The following is a 16156-nucleotide window of genomic DNA, read 5'->3' as shown; positions in this document are numbered from 1 at the left end:
GGACAGGATGTCCTGGGTTTTGGATGTGAAATGGGAGGCCAAGGCAGTACAAGGCATCATCGATCCAGGATTCCAGGTGCACCAATAATTCCTTGACAAACACGCCCCCCCCCCCACCCTTTTGCCCTTGCATCCAACTAAGAAAATGTGTGATAAATCCCTGGGTCCTCGCTACCGCCCTTTTTATACATTGGAACAATCTCGGCTTGAGTCCAAAACTGGGGAACAGTTTGCTAACACAGCATCATTAAAACGTTTAGTAAGGTAGGGAACCCAAAATGTGGGCTAAGATTTATAAAAATTTGTCGTATCTGGGCAGGGTGCTTTATCGTACCAACTTTGTGCCCAGTTCAGTCCAGTCTGGATGCAAAAGCAGGTGCTGTTCAGTGTAGCACATGTGCGGGAGAGCCCAAACCTTCAGATCGAGTCACATACTTCCATCTGCTGCCCTGCCTTATAGATGCGGATGAGTAAAAAGCCAGAGCATAGCAGGCGAATTCTACAATGAGGCCCTGTCCCTGATATTTGCCTTATCTAAGCAGCAACTTAGGTGAGAGGGTGTCTAGTCATGCTGGGGGTGAGGACATACCTCATGCCGGTGAGGAGGGAAGACCTCTTGCTCCCACCCAGGCCCATAATCATGTGAGGGGCTGTGTGCTGACAATATTTCTCCTGCTGGATGTAGTTGTAGCATTATGTGCAGCATGTTGGCACATTCTGTGAGGGTTTTAGGGGGCCTGGCATGACACTTCTGAAGATTGTGCTGCTCTGCAGAAGCTCAGATTCCAGCCTGTCAGACTGACGCTCCTCTGGTCAGCACACTTATCTGGGGCCTTTTTACAGCAGGTTTGTAAAAATTCCGAGTAGGGCAGGATGATTGTGCAGTCACCTTGCCAAAGCTGAGGTTTCCTCTTTCTCCATCTCTTCTTAGCGAGAGCCTCAATTATTACTAAATGTCCACTATTCTTATGGTTTCACTTCATACAGCCCCTCTTGCCTCCTTCGCTTTATATCAAACCTCTCCCTCCTCTAAATATGCACATTGCCGGCCCGTGCTTTTCACATGACAGCAGTGAGAGAAAATGACCTTTGAGTCTGGCGTGACACCAGTCTGATACCCAAACGAGTACATGGGAATTTAAATTGACTTGCCATGAACGAACCAAGCGGCAAATACCTTTGTAATCTTGTGCATATAATTGGTGGATATGTTGACTAGATTTTAAAACTGTGAGGGTTTGAATAAACTGTACAACCGAACACTTCAAATTTTTATCAGGTTAAAACGTGTAGTGAGAGTAAATGGCTTGCCAAGGATCACACATGTTATTTAAGCCGTGAAACAGGTATTTGAGCTGTATTTGTTGGTACAAAATATAAGCATAGATTAAATTTCACAGGCTAACATTAGTAGCTGCCAGGTTTTATTGAGAAAGTGCAAGGCATAAAATACGCATTATCGCATTCCAATTCATAATGAAATGATTAATTGCTTTTTTTATTTTGTAAATCATGTAGCACTAACTGCAACATGATTACGGAGAAGATGGGTACGTTTTTGTTTTGGTCACCAAGCTCCAAGACGGCATATAGGGCCTATAAAAGAGAAAAGCGAAGTCTCGGGCTGTAGGCAATCCCAAACGCTAACGGATGGAAACTAGATATCAGAGTTTGGGAGCCTGTTTGTGTTGACTGCTTCTTCCTTCTAAGTAAAGCCACCCCTAAATAACCGAGGGGGGCTGCTTGCAGGATGGAAATAAGTGTATCTTAACTGTCTTTCCCCTCTGTACTGTTCCTTGCATTTTTCTTTTTCATTACAGTTTTGTTTGTCACCCTTTCTTGCCTTTCTCTCTTCTTTATCCCTCCCTCTGACCTTAACTACCCTTTTTTGCCTGTTCCTATCTCGCACTTTGTGTCTCGAATACATTGTCTTTTATTTAGCCCCTCTACATCTCATCTCTGCCCACCTTTCCTGAGCTCTGCATGCCGCCCAGACTGCAGTATCATTGGAAGTGCTAGCCTCTCTTGTGTGCAAGTAAAAGGGTATTGTGTTCATGCTCGTTAAAGGCTGTGTGTGTATATCGGAAAAGCAGTGGTTTGTATGCATGTGAAAGGGTTGTGTGTGTGAAAAGTTATGATCAGCCCTACAAATAAGGGGTGTATTGGCCACTTTTACTCACTAAAAATAGGCAAATACTCCCAAAAAATAAAACCGGGGAGTAAACCTACTCCCAACAAAAAATGGGGAAAAAGACCTGCAGAATTTTGTGACCCAGCGTCCACTCTCGCAGTTAAATGGAAATGTTTGGTCCAGTAGTGCACATTCAGGAAAAAAACACTATTTTAACTGCCTGATTGGAAGAATTACAAAAACTTATATACTAACCTGACAAATACGTAATTCTATATAGAAAAATGTAAAGACAAAGTTTTGTCATATCTTTTCTGAATGCAAAAGTACAAGTTACAGAATACAAATCAATATCCTGAGTTTTGGAAATAGTCATTCAAGACTTAGAACGCAACAAAGTCAACGTTTGACGCAATGCTGCTTGCTATTATGTGAAAGAAATATGAAGAGAATACTTTTCATAGAAATAGTTACTTCAATGTGCCATCCCTAATAAAGAGTATCCACATTTCATGCACTGCCGACAGCTTACAAGGTATTAAAAGTATTTGCAAAACCTTGGAGGGAAGCTCTCATGAATGTGTCAGGGTAGCAGTGTTCGGTAATATGTCGACTATATACATCTAGCTATAGTATTGAGACAGGCTGCAAGGGTCCTAAGCCCGGCCGCTCAGGGGGTCCCATGTATTGTCCAGGTGCCCCTGGAAAGTAAAGATATACACATTTGAGACTCGTATATGTTGAATTGCTAATCAAAACAAAATGATTTAGCAATTTTGACTCCATTTTGAAACACTAATTTATGCCTTCAAGTGCACATAATAAATTACCGACCAGGACGTTTCGCTGCCAGCCATTCACTGCAGCTTGTTTCTGCAGATCTTGGCGCCATGCAATGTTGGCTCCATCCCATGAACTTGTAATAATATTTGCTGAATATATACTTGATGCTCCTATACCAGAAAGATGGCCTTGAATCTAGCGCAGGGGCCAGCACACCTCTATGCCAATGTACCTCTTACCTAACTTGCAGAATCACATGCTATGTCAGGATTGAGATCCACATATAAATCTGCTAATGCATCTCAGATCTGCAGCACTCCTATGTACTCTATCACTAGGCATAATATAGCCCCACGTGACTCAGTCATAACCTGAAGCACCCACTACTGCTATTCCTACACTCTACCCAGCACCCAGCTTTGCCAGTGCACCTCATTCCTGACTTCCAGAAAGCACTGCTGTTCTTGCACTGGGATTCACGTACATCTCTGTTAAAGCACCTCAATGTAGCTTTCCCTACTATTCTGCTACTATAGCCAGCCACTACCCTGTATGGGTTTTATCTGCGGTTCAGGATTGAAAGTGAGAAGGTAGGATGGAGATGGGTATGCGAGGGGAGATGAGGATTAAAGTTTTATGGTACCTGAAAGTGGGTAGATGTAGCAATTTACTGAGTGGGTGAACAAGTAGGACCTTTTTCAGAGTTGCCCATCACCTGGGCGTTGGAATAAATTTCACGGCTAACAGTGAAGTGGTTTAAAAAAAAAAAAATCCCATCCATTGTGAGGTGCACCCAGATTGCACTATCTGGAGCCTTTTAAGTCATGGGCGAAAAAAGTTGTAACATATAAAACTTATATTGAATATTGGTTTTCTGTCTGATAATCCCACAGATGCCTGTCTTTCCGTCCCAGCAGGTTGCTAGAATGGGAGCCAACTGAAACGGATAATCCAGGTTGTGATGTCTCCCTAGAATGAACTGCACTCTGAGAAAAGCTTTGTTTTGCCATGGTTTGTCCAAGCTGTGCCTAGTCGTTTGTTTGCTTGGACTTTCCGACTTTACAACGTATATTGGTAAAATCTGTAAAAAATATATCCTATTTGGAGAATGGAGATGGGGCACCCGGCCTGTGAAGAGAATGTGTTCTTGTTGAGCCTCCTGATTGAGGCGGGTGGTATCCAGGTAGCAGATGCAGAGAGGGTACTAGAGAGCATATGTTGACCCCGCCCCTCCCCCTGCCTACTTTCACCTAATGTGAGCGTTCTGAGACTGGAATCAATGAGCTTTCCCCCTAAGAGAAGCTTTCAAAATGGCACCACCAAGAACCAGAGGAACATCGGCAGATGCATGAACATTCGAGGTGCAGTGCCTGTTAGGAAAACTGTGAGGGATACAGTGGACCCTCGGCATGGCCTTAAATCCTGTATCCGGCACGGCTTTGGTGGGTTTCCTGGATGTGGACATTATTAATGGTGGCCTCCCGCTACATGAGCGCAGCATCTGCTGAACTGCGTGGTGCATTGGGGGAACATTGCAATGGTAGAGGATCCTGGCAACGTGAACGCAAACGTTGTTGTTAGGTTATTTCATTGAGCGCAGACGTAGCTTCGGGAAGCAATGGGAACGCTTTACAATCATACGGGGAAGAATACATTAGGGAGCAGACAAGAAAGGGAGTGGGGATCTAATAACTGGAGAAGGAGGGCAATAGTCCGCAATGGATCTAAAGTAACCAGGGAAGGGACCAGATCACCCAGTCTCACGTTAGGTGGCTAGTGGAAGGTGTATGGACTTACATTATGGCGAGGAGCCATTCCTTGAAAAGGAGAGTCTTGATGATGCACGTTAGTGCCAAGGACGAGTATGCTCGTCCTTTTTGCATAGACTTGCATAATAGCCTGCCTGTTAATACAAAGCGTGTTGCTTGTACAGGAGTTATCCCTGAAAGATGACAAAGTCTCTGGAAAGTTGTAGTTTGAAGTCTTTTTACTACTTATGGGCAAATTATTTTTGGTTGTCTGCGCACTGCTTAGTGTGATTGTAGTAACAGTATTGGCCTATTTATCCATGGGGTGCTGCCCCTTCATGGCTTTCATTGGAGAAATGTGGTTGCACAGTGTTGGCTCTTTGTGGCCTTCACCTGGGTGGGTCCTGACTTTTTGACCCACCAAGATACAGGAAGATTCCATGCCCCAGACAGGCACTGGAAGCTGAACAGAAACTAGGTCCCCCCCCTGGAAAACCAACAGAGACACTCAAACTCGCCACTATGCTAACTCTTAGAACGCAGCTACAACCCTTGAATAGTTCGGCCTAGCTGAACACATACTTGCACATCTCCAAGTTCACCTCAACAGTCTTTATAATGCAGCTTTACCCCTCGAATTCAGCCTAACCGAATTCAGCCTAACTGCACATATAATGCCACCCTCAAGCACCAGTGCCTTCAGAATGCACCATATTCCATCGATCTCTCTGCACACATTCTACTGCTCTTCCACAGCCACCGCACCACAACTAGCGCTAGTATGCAGCTACACATCACCTATTGCAACCAAGCGCTTTGTACTACACTGCTCTATCCACTGACCTGGGATGCGGTCCCTGAGGGCATTCAACCCACAGCTCTTTGGAATCATGACAATGGTAAAAGGCGCTCTACAAATCCCAAGTAACATAACTTCCACTGACCCTCTCTTGACTCTCCCATGGTCCTTGCCTGCCGTCTGCTGTTCAGTCACTGGATGCGCTTGCTCCTTCTGTTTAGGATTGACTCCTTCCAATGCCCCCCATTGGTCTATGCTCTGCTGGGCTGTGTGATCCTCTAACGGGTACTTGCCAGGGCTCCTCGTGCTTCGCCCTTTTATTGCAGCCATCTATGTGAGCCCCCTTTTTGTGGTTTGCTGTTGTCCCTCGACAGTACCACCTGTCCTTGTTTTCAGACCCTGCGGGTGCTGCAACTTGCATAGTACAATTAAAGTCTATTGTGGGCTCTGGAGCCTACATTCTTGCTTTTCTCCTCCTTTTCCTTCCTCGGCAGGTTTCTGTCTGCATGCTCCCTTTCTCTGTCCCTTTATTGCAGGTTTCTAAATTAAGGGGGCCTGGGAGCTATTTAGCTCCTGCTTATAACCCAGATGAGCCTGCCTAGCTTGACACCAACAGCTACCAGGAGCAACCTTTGGCTTCCCAGGCCAGCTGATGCCGAACAAACATAGCTATGTGACATTAATTGTGTGTTTGGGACATGTAATGTATAAATAAGCATTAGGACACATCTATATGACCTATAAAGTGTAAGGGGTCATACATAATGGACACTATTACATTTCCATATTCTAAATTAGGTTTGCAGATGCTATGTACTAGCGCCTAGTTCCCCAGTGGTAGCTCCTGGTCTCTGGTTAATGCAGAATACCCAGCAGTTGCTTTTAGCTCCTGCTTATACAATCTTAATTTCGATTCCTTTTATTGTTAATGCTTTGTCCCTTCCCCCTCTGATCCTCCACAGAACCAACGCTTTCCCTCCTTTGGGGGACTCGCTGCTTATCTTGCCATCATTTCACCCTCTTTCCGTTCATCTCCTCTTGCTCTCAATGCCCTGCTGCCTTCTGAATGAAAACTCCCCGTACATATCTCTTACACGTGATGGGTACGCAATTTATACTTTAAGTGTCTCCTTGCACTGTATTTAAACATCCACCCACACCCTGTGAATGTTTGTTGATAATGCGCACCAAACCCTCAGGTAGCTAGGCGTAACGTTACAAGTATACTTAAATCTTGGTTACACAGTAAATACGGTATGTACATACAGGAAATACACAGAATTACTGCCACATTAGTTTACACAGACTAGTGGTCACATAAGGCATTACAAGATTCTAGTCGACAGGTGCAAAGTAGCAAATACATTGAGAGCGGTAAGGCCTAACAAACATTAGGTAGCAAGTGCAGTCATGGTATGAGTGAAGGAAGAGCTGGGTAAGTAGTTAAACGCAGTCTGTTTAGGAGTAGTTTGTTCGTATCCAGGTGAGGACTTTGCGTCTAAATCTGGAATAAGGTTGGTCGGTTCTGAGATCAAAGGGGAGGGCATTCCAAGATTGCGCGGTGATGACCGGGAAACTGGAGGTGCCAGCTGTAGTACGTTTAAATCTTGGGATCTCTAGAGTGTAGGTATTGGCGGATCTCATTGGGCGGGCCATGAATCTCTTGTTTATTCTTTCGATGAGATAAGGTGGAGCTATGTTATTCAGGCATTTGGACGTGAGAGAGAGTGTTTTAAGGAGGATCCTGTTGTTAATCTTAAGTCAGTGGACGTCTCTTCTAAATGTAGAGATCTGGTCTCTATGGGGGATATTTACAGCTGCTCTCAAGTCATTGTTTTGAAGGCTTTGCAATTTGTCAATAATATATTTATTGGCTCCCGCGTAAAGGGCATTGCAATAATCCAGTCTGGATATTATGAGGGCATTGGCCAGGGTATTGTAGCTCGTTTCAGAGAGAATGGTCTGCAGACTCGGATCAGTTTGCATGTATATGCTGATGAAGATGCTAGAGAGTTGACTTGCTTCTTAAGGGTGATTGCAGAGTCCAGGTAGAAGCCTAACGTTATTCTCAATGTTAAAGAATGCGTAGCTGGGATTGAGTTTTTTAATGGCCGTCTCTGAGCCTAGGATCAGTAACTCCGTTTTGTCACCATTCAGGCATAGGCCATGGGATGCCATCCATGCCTGAACAGGGAGGTATATCTTGTTTACTAAGGCCGAGTCCTCTAGAAAGTTGCCCGAAAGGCGAATGAGGATCTGGGTGTCGTCTGCATAATTAGTGTAGGTGACGCCAAGCCTATCCAACTTGTCAAACAGGGGCTTAGTAAAGATGTTATACATGGTAGAAGAAACTCATGATCCCTGGGGTACTCCGCAGGAGACTTGTATGGGATCAGCAGCTGCTGATAGGGAGAAGACTCTCATTGTACGGTTAGCTAGGAAGGACTGAACCCAGGTTATGGTATCACTTGAAAAATGTGCAGCCGATCTAAGGTGATTGCATAAAACTGCATGATCCACCAAGTCAAAGGCTGCAGTTAGGTCAAGGAGGAGTAGCATAGCTGATTTTCCTTTGTCCTTCAACTCGTCATTTTGGGTCTTGAGGTCTATTTGGGCTGTTTCCATGCCATGGAGAGGGCGGAAGACAGACTGACATGATCCTAATAGGTGGTTAGCTTCCAGGTAATCCTGTATTTGCAAGTAAGCTACTCTGTCGATAATTTTAAGAAAGAAGGGGACTGTGGTGATGGGCCTATAGTTGGTCAGGATGGACTGATCTAGTGTTTGTTTTTTGAGCAGTGGGAGCACCCAGGATTCTTTGAGATTGTTGGGCAATGAGTTTGTCTTGAATGAGGCATTGACGAGCTTCGACATTAAAGGGGCTAAGTCTCTAGCTGCATCCTTTTTATAATTTGAGCTGGGCAATTGTCTCCTTTGCAGTTTGAAGGTTTTAGGGAAAGTATGATTTTTTTCTGTCTCGGCAATGGAGATTTTCTTGAAACTGAAAGGTAGGGTGGAGCTGTCTGGCGTGAATTGTGGGGGTAGGAGCATTGAGTTGGAGGTAGGTAATTTTATTTGGTAAAGCATTTTGTATGTCCGTACACCAAGACTTATCTTTGGGAGTGTTGTCGGCCTGTGGTATCGGAGATTACATTTCCTGAAGGATAGCAAATAGTTCCTTGGTGTCAGACTTCGCTTTGGATATTCTGTTGTGAAATATATTCTTTTTTGTGCTAATTATTTCATTCTTGTACAGTTTGGAGAGTTCTGTTAGCTTGGCTTTACTCTCATCAGTGGGAGAGTGGCGCCAGGTTGATTGAAGCTTTCTTTTTTGGAGTCTTAATTCTTTTAAGTTGGGGTGTGAACCAAGCATTGAGGTGAGATTTCTGTCTGCCTTTGCGGTTTTGGACAGGTGCAATCGTGTCCAAGGCCTTGGTCATAGCACTATTGAAGACTTCCACTAGCAAGTTAGGGACTGTATTACCGGCTATGTTTTTAATAGCAGGAAGAAGGTGTGGGAGTAGCTTTTCCGCTGTAATATCCTTTTTACTTCTAGTGGGAAGTGGTGGTGCCATAGCAATAGTTTTGGGACAGATGAGGTCTAGTGTGGCAGAGAAGGTAATGAGATGGTGGTCAGTCCAGGATTGCCGGGTGATGTTGGTGATGGTAATATTGCGGTTTAAGTCGGCAACCCATTCTAGGGTCCTTCCGTTGATGTGAGTAGGTGCAAGGGCTTTTTGTATTGGCCCATGATCCTTCAGTAGTGCGGCGACTGATTGGGCATGTTTGTCATCAGTGTGATTAAAGCCAAGATGAAAGTCACCCAACAGCAGGATTTATGCATGGTCTTTGGTATTATTGGCTAGGAGGCAGGTAAGGTCGTCCTCAAAGGGGTTATAGGTCAAAGGATCGGAAAAACAAAAGGGTCGAATGACAAAAGGGTCGAGTCAATTCGACCAAAAAAAAAGGATCAGATTTGTTTTTTGGGGGGGTGCCCCCCCCAACCCCTGTTTTTGGGGTAAAAAAAACCCTTTTAAAGCTACACTAGAGCAAAAAAAGAGAAAATATTTAACATTTTTTCGATCCTTTGGTTTTCGGTCGAATGTACTCGACCCTTTAACTTGACACCCCTCAAAGGTTCCTAATGGTCCTGGCAGTCAATATATCAGGTGGATAATGAGAGTACGGTTATTAGATAGGAGGAAGTTTAGCTGTGAGTATCTCACAGGAAGGAGAGGTAGCAAGTCTGATGGTTAGATTAGTTTTGGAGATATTCCACCGACTCTGGCGTTAGCTCTATTAGCTCTAAGTATCTGGTAACCATCTGGTATGGCTAGCATAAGGGTGGGTCCTGCTGCCTCGGGAAGCCAGGTTTCAGTTATGGCAAGCGGGTCCAGGTTCTCATTACTTAGGGTGTCTGCAATATCAGTGGCATGGGCCACCAGGGATCTGGCATTGATAAGCGACCCAGATAGGGATAGGTTACTTGTAGATTTGGTAGTAGTGGATGTTTGGTAGTAGGTGCCTTAACTCTTAGGGATATATTCGATGTCGTGGTGAGAAGTGCAGAAGCCAGTTTGTGGGGAACTGTTCTTTAGTGCACGATTGGTTGGGTGGCGTTACGTAAGGGTGGTCTACTGGTCCAGTATATTTTCGGTTCGGGAATGCACCTGCACAGTACATGTACACAGAAAATGCACATGCACTAGCAAATATATGCCAAAAATGCATCCTGATGCTGTGTAGGCACCTCATGGCTGCACAAACCTACATGTTGTGCCTTTACAAAAGAAAAAACATTTGTCTGGTGGCTTTTGCAGTGCAGCTAGCCAGCCTACATATGTAAGCAATCTAAACCACTCAAAGGCAGAGGGAACTTTATTTTCGGATTATTTATTTATTTTAAAGGAACATTTTTGTTTTATTTTTTTTATTATTTTTGGAACCAATTTATTCAGAATTTTCCAAAACAAGAATACACATCAATACATTTCAAAACCCCCACCCCTCCAAAAGTGCAAACATCCTAGAACCAACAATCCCCCATGATATCTACAGCATGAGGAAAAGATCAACAGAGAAGAAAGGTTAAACCCCCCCCCCCCCCCTTCACCTCCTACCATCCAGGAAAAGGCATACTTTGTAGTTTCAAAACTGCAAACATCTGCAGTCACACAATCCTAAAACTGCATGACTGTAACATTTTATATATGAAATAAAAGAAGAGTTTTACTTATTTTAGCAGCCAGCCACTCCCAGAGAAACAGCCAGGTCCAAGCTAAAAAAAAGTCCCCCAAATTTTCCTAAACGACTCCTTCTTCTGCATTGAGTAAACCACTCTTTCAATATTACAGATGTGATGCATTTCCTCTAACCAAATGTCACATTTCATAATATATTTTGATTTCCAGTCTCGCAAAATTAGTCTTTTCGCCACAGAGGCCCCTCTCAAAGTCCAAGTTATCAGATGTTGATTCTGAAATGTGTTATCGCAGAAGAAAACAGTATCGCTGCACTGGCAGAGAATGTTTTATTTTGAAAACCTCAAGTCGTGGGGGAAATTGTATTTTTTTTTTTAATTGACTTCTGTACATCATGTAGCAAAAGAACCATTTTTATGACTGCCATGTTTTGTCTTTTCTTTTTTCTCTCCAGTGTGCAGGATGGGTTAGCCTCGGAATTTTCTCTTCTTACAAAGACCCTGTATGATTTCCACAAACATGAGCCTAGTGATGCAGCTGGAAGTCCTCTAAAGCAACTAGTGATAGAAAACTTTGACGAGGAGCAGATTTGGCAGCAGCTTGAACTTCAAAACGATGCTGTTCTGGGCTTCTTTAAGAAAGCCGTTGGTCAGATCATTAAGGACAAAGATGTCACGCTTCTGAACATTGCGGATGGAGAAGACGACAAGCCCAGAGAAGATACCGGCAATGACAGCGACATGGAGAATGGAGAGAGCTCGGAAGAGGAGTCTGACCAGAGCAGTGATGGTAATCTTGCGAAAAATGACAAAATCCTCAGGAAGGGAAAGCGCAAGGAAGCAACCAGATATCCTTCCAGTGATGGTGATTCTGACGTGGATTTTAATATTGATGAACTCGAGCAGAAAACTAAAAAGAGCTCAAAAACTCTTAAGAGACCAAGTGAAAAGTCAGTGGTGGACGATACCTTTTTTAAATTGGCTGAGATGGAGGCCTATCTAGACGATGTCGAGAAAGCTGCAAATGGGAAAGGCAAAACTGATGACGACATTGATTATTTTGAAGATGTTATTTCGGACGATGAGGAGGATAACGAGGATGGCAATGAAGACGTTCTCTTTGGAAAGATGAACAAGGTAGCTGTATTCATGTTTTAGTTTTGATGTTTTTTTAATATTAAAGTGGTGCCAATTCTTTTATCTTTATTTTGACTAGTTGTGGAGATGTCTTTTGAAAAGTACATTGTACATTGTAAATGGAAAAATTGTTACCTTGTTGTAAGAAGAAATTCTAAGCGTACCATAATCACTCACTACAACATCAATACATGTCCGACTGTCTGAAAAGGTGTCTCTTTTTCAGGGTTTGCCAAGTGGCCTAATCCATGCCAGCAAGCATACAGCAGAACACGATCATGCCCTCTAAAGCAACTAGTGATAGAAAACTTTGACTATTGAGCTTGGATTTACGGCCCTGTTAGTTATTGGTGATTGCAAGACTTGCTTAGTGTATTACACTTAGAAGCATGAATAGAATGGTGCTTTTATGGTCTGTTAATTTGCTATCGTTATGTTCTTAAAGTTCATGCATTTGCTTAACATTTAAATACAAGTATGTTTTTAATATAGTTGCCCCAGAGTCAATTGGCTGGGGCATTCATTCATTTTGATAAAGTTTGTGCAGGAAATCCAGTAATGTAAATGTAACGAGTGAAATCATACGCCAGGTTCTTGGCCATTTAGTTGATGTGTGAAGATTTGTCTTTTAAACTAAACTTTTTAAACATTGTAATCCTCCCCTCTTTCCCCCTCCCCAATCATGCAGCAGACAAGATGGGTGCATGGTAGCCTGCAATACCGATATAAAGCGTCCCAAATAAGTTTCTTACAGGCTAGTGCTGACCTGTTAAAAGAATATGAGATCACTACTGTAACTGTTATTTGTTGTTACGGCTAACTTGTAGTGTCGCAATGCCAGCTGGAATTCTGCTCTTTGTTTTCTCAAACGACAGTCGCCACAGAACTTGATGCATTTTACAGATTCCTTTTCTTGTAAAATAGCTTTCTGTGACACTTCATAGCCAATATTTGTCATGCAACTGTAATGGTACATGTTTGCACTGACAGAGTTTAGCAGCATCACTACATATCATCATTCATTTTAAACAAAGCTGTTTTTAGAATAATTTTATGAAACGTCTTAAATGTATTTTTTGTGCAACACATTACATGGTGGCAATTAGTGTTTTTATAATTCAGGCACACCCTGCTCTATATTTTAATTTTTTTACATTTATTTATATATTAGTTTAAATATTTTTTTCAACAGAGGCCTCTCAAAATCTACGGATCCGCTCTATGAAGGCCAAGTACCATTTATATGGTACTCGACCTTGCTGGCGAGTGTAATGAAATTTGTAGCTTTTTGTAAAGGTGGGTGCAGCAGTGGACTGCTTTGTTGGGGCCATCAGCGCCCTGTTTTGTATCAAGCAGCAGTCCTGTGTTCCTAGATGCGCACGTATAACCTTTTTCCCAATGTTGACGTAAAGATACAGAATGGGTCCTTTGATGTTGTACATCTTTTTGGGGCACATGCTAATGAGTAACTTGAGAAATTCTTGAACTTTACAACCACTGCTAAGTCATTGAGGCGAACATCCCTTTTCAAAGCTATTTGTTCACTTAAAAGGCACCCTCACTCACTGTCTTAGCCTTTAGTCCACATACTCCCAAGTCCCTTTTTAATGAAGATTTCTTAATGAAGATTTCTTTATTTGCCTCATATGGAAGGCAGAATACAATATTTGGTTCAAGCACAGGCGCACATTGTTGGGTCAAATAATTTTATGGCAAATCGCCTTCAACTGTGAGACCCCCAGCACTTTTTGCTGGATTTGGATTTCTTTTCTATGTTCCTGGGTGAGAGGGTACTCTGCCCCCCCCCCCCCACCCTTTGTCTTACCCTAGCTAGGGGGCATCCTTTTTATATCCCTCCATGCTTTATTTTTGGAGTCAGATTTTAATCCAATATGTATAGGCATCTTTTGCTACACTGGGCACTCTCTGTGCAGTGTGCCTGGGAGCCCCTTGGGCTTCCCTTTTTGTATTTTCTCTGTTTCCTTGTGAGAACTAATGTTCCCAAGGGTAGAGGGATACTTTTGATCCTTTCTACATTTTATATTGTGGGATCAGTACACCCTGCCTTATGTAGAGTGCTAAGGGGTTACAATGTATCCCCTTTCTCACTGCTCCTGTAACATTTGTGTTTAATAATGTCTGGTGGCAGTGGACATGTTCCATTGGCTTTTGTGTTATCCGTACCCACCGGCTATGCTTACTGCACCGGTAATGCACAGAAGGGTCCCCATTGACTGAAAATGTTGGCGCTATTCTCCCCCCCCCCCCCCCCCTCCCTCCCTCAGCACCCCGCCATTTCTTGGGTGCTTGTTCTTTCTTGGTCCTTCTTCTGCCTGGCTGGGGCCTGGGAGAGAAAAAAGGTGGGGGTGGGGGGGACTCCTGGTTTGACCTTTCTCTTTGGTGGGAATCCTTTGTGAAGCATGCTGAGGCTCCGAGTGTCTGTGAAGACAGGAAACAAGGGAGGAGTCTGAAACTCTGCAGTCCTTTGTCTTCTGGCATGCCTTCCAGGAACCAAATCCAACTTGGCGGCATGTAGCATGAGTTGATAGGCTTGGTTCCTGCTAAAATGTCTTCGATCCTGAGGATGAAGACAAGTCAACCACTGGAGTGGAATCCGATGAGGAAGAAGACTCCTGAAGCTACTTACAGCGACCAGAGATGTCTGCCCTGTGACTACTGCTCTGCTGACCCTTCCATGCGACAGAGAACAGAAGAGGATGTCTCCTTCCCTTGGTCTGGTGGCACCAATCGATCTTAAAAAGACCTCCATTTTGAGTCATCCCACGACAAACTGTGACCTTCCTGGGCTGCAAACCGCAGATACCTAGACTTCGGGCTAAGTGCTGTGCATTGTCTCCTGAAGAATTAACCTCTCTGAAACGTGAGAAACCTTCCAGGCCGCCACTGGCAAAATTCTACTCTTTGAAGGCCCCTCACCGAGTACTGGACCAAAATCAGAGCCGCGACAAGCATTTGCTGGGAGCCTTTGTACTTGACTGTTGCTGCAACATCTTTCAGTGTCCTTTCGTCTGAAGACAAAGAATCCGGAGACTGGGTCCTGTAGCTGCTGCATCGTCGGGGTTTCCGCCTGCATCATCGTCTTCACTGCCGAGGTACTGCGAGACTCGAGGGAAATATTTACTTAGTTGTTCTGTTACTCCTGTGTGGCTTTGGGCGGGGTGAGATAATTTGTGTACTTGGGAGTTCGCCCAGGCCTAATACTAGAATGCATTCAGAAAGCCTTCTACGAAGTCCCTGAACCCTTTCACCCAGAACCACTGTAAGTTAACTACTACAGAATCATTCTACAGCTTGTGACTGCCTTTTTGACCTCCAGTCTGACCCTGAAAGAGAGACTGAACTAAATAAGGAAGGACTCCTAAAGCCTAGGCTCTGTGAAAAGATTGCTAAGTAACTTAACTTGTGTTGGTGTTGTTTCTGTCATAAGGATCTGAAACAGTCATTACCATGTTCTTACTTACCTTTTGAATTGTCTACCATTCTACTTGTTAGAAGAGAAATCCTGTGGAACTCTGACTTTCCTACCGTTTGTGCCTTATCCTGTTCTGCCTACAGCTGGCCACTGGACCTCAAGTGCCCCCCTTCTACCTCTGAGAACACTCTTGCACAAATTAGGGAAGGACTTCTAAGCATGAGTCTTCTGTGGAGAAAGCCATTACAAGTTTTGCCAAGTACTTACTTGCTACTGTTGGTAGATTTGTATTATTCCCGAAAATGAATACGTTACAAGTGTCATTACCTTTTGAAAAGCAATTGCCAATTTATTACTTAATTGTCTACCATTCTAGAAAGTGTTAGGTGTTTTTTTTTACTTAACTTCAATTCCATACTGCCATTCTAGAAGTCTTTTACTCTGTGGTTTACTACCAGGATTATTATTTTGGTTTAACATTGTGTTTGCTAATTGTGATCGTCTTACTTTTCTGGAGAATTGTACTTCGTGTGGGTGTGTGTGTTGCTCAACCCATAGGAAGGGCCCTTTTTAGGTGGCTTATAACTTTGCTCCCACTGGACGAATCCTTACCAAAGTATATGGCCTCGTCCAAATTTAATTTTTCTGGCAAGTTTGGTGAGGTTTCAAGGGGGGGCAAAGTTGTAGGGGGTGTCTCAATTTATTTTTTCTCCATAGACTCAATGGAAAAAACGTTTTTGCTCAAGTCTACAGCCCAAACCGCTGGACGGATTTTCACCCACGAATCTGGCCACTGGCCACAACCATTGTAATAATATGTCTACAGAAATTGAATCTGGCCATTGGATACAACCATTAAAATGTGTATAATTATAGTGTGTGGGCAGTATATAGTATTTGTAACATGGTGACACAGTAAGATTGA

At 43.5% G+C, this 16156-nt stretch overlaps 1 protein-coding gene across 1 annotated transcript in view; it reads left to right on the top strand.

Annotated features, from left to right (window-relative positions):
* MPHOSPH10 (M-phase phosphoprotein 10) overlaps positions 1-16156 on the top strand; it is a 120883-nt gene that overhangs the window by 10676 nt on the left and 94051 nt on the right. Inside the window, exon 2 of the mRNA XM_069624920.1 lies at positions 11117-11798. Within this exon, the coding sequence (XP_069481021.1) occupies positions 11117-11798 (682 nt within the window). The remainder of the gene's footprint in view (positions 1-11116; positions 11799-16156) is intronic.

The sequence above is a fragment of the Ambystoma mexicanum genome, chromosome 11 (assembly GCF_040938575.1).
Source record: "Ambystoma mexicanum isolate Mex_15411 chromosome 11, UKY_AmexF1_1, whole genome shotgun sequence".
Taxonomy (NCBI): Eukaryota; Metazoa; Chordata; class Amphibia; order Caudata; family Ambystomatidae; genus Ambystoma; species Ambystoma mexicanum.
This window is presented reverse-complemented; position numbering and strand designations above follow the sequence as displayed.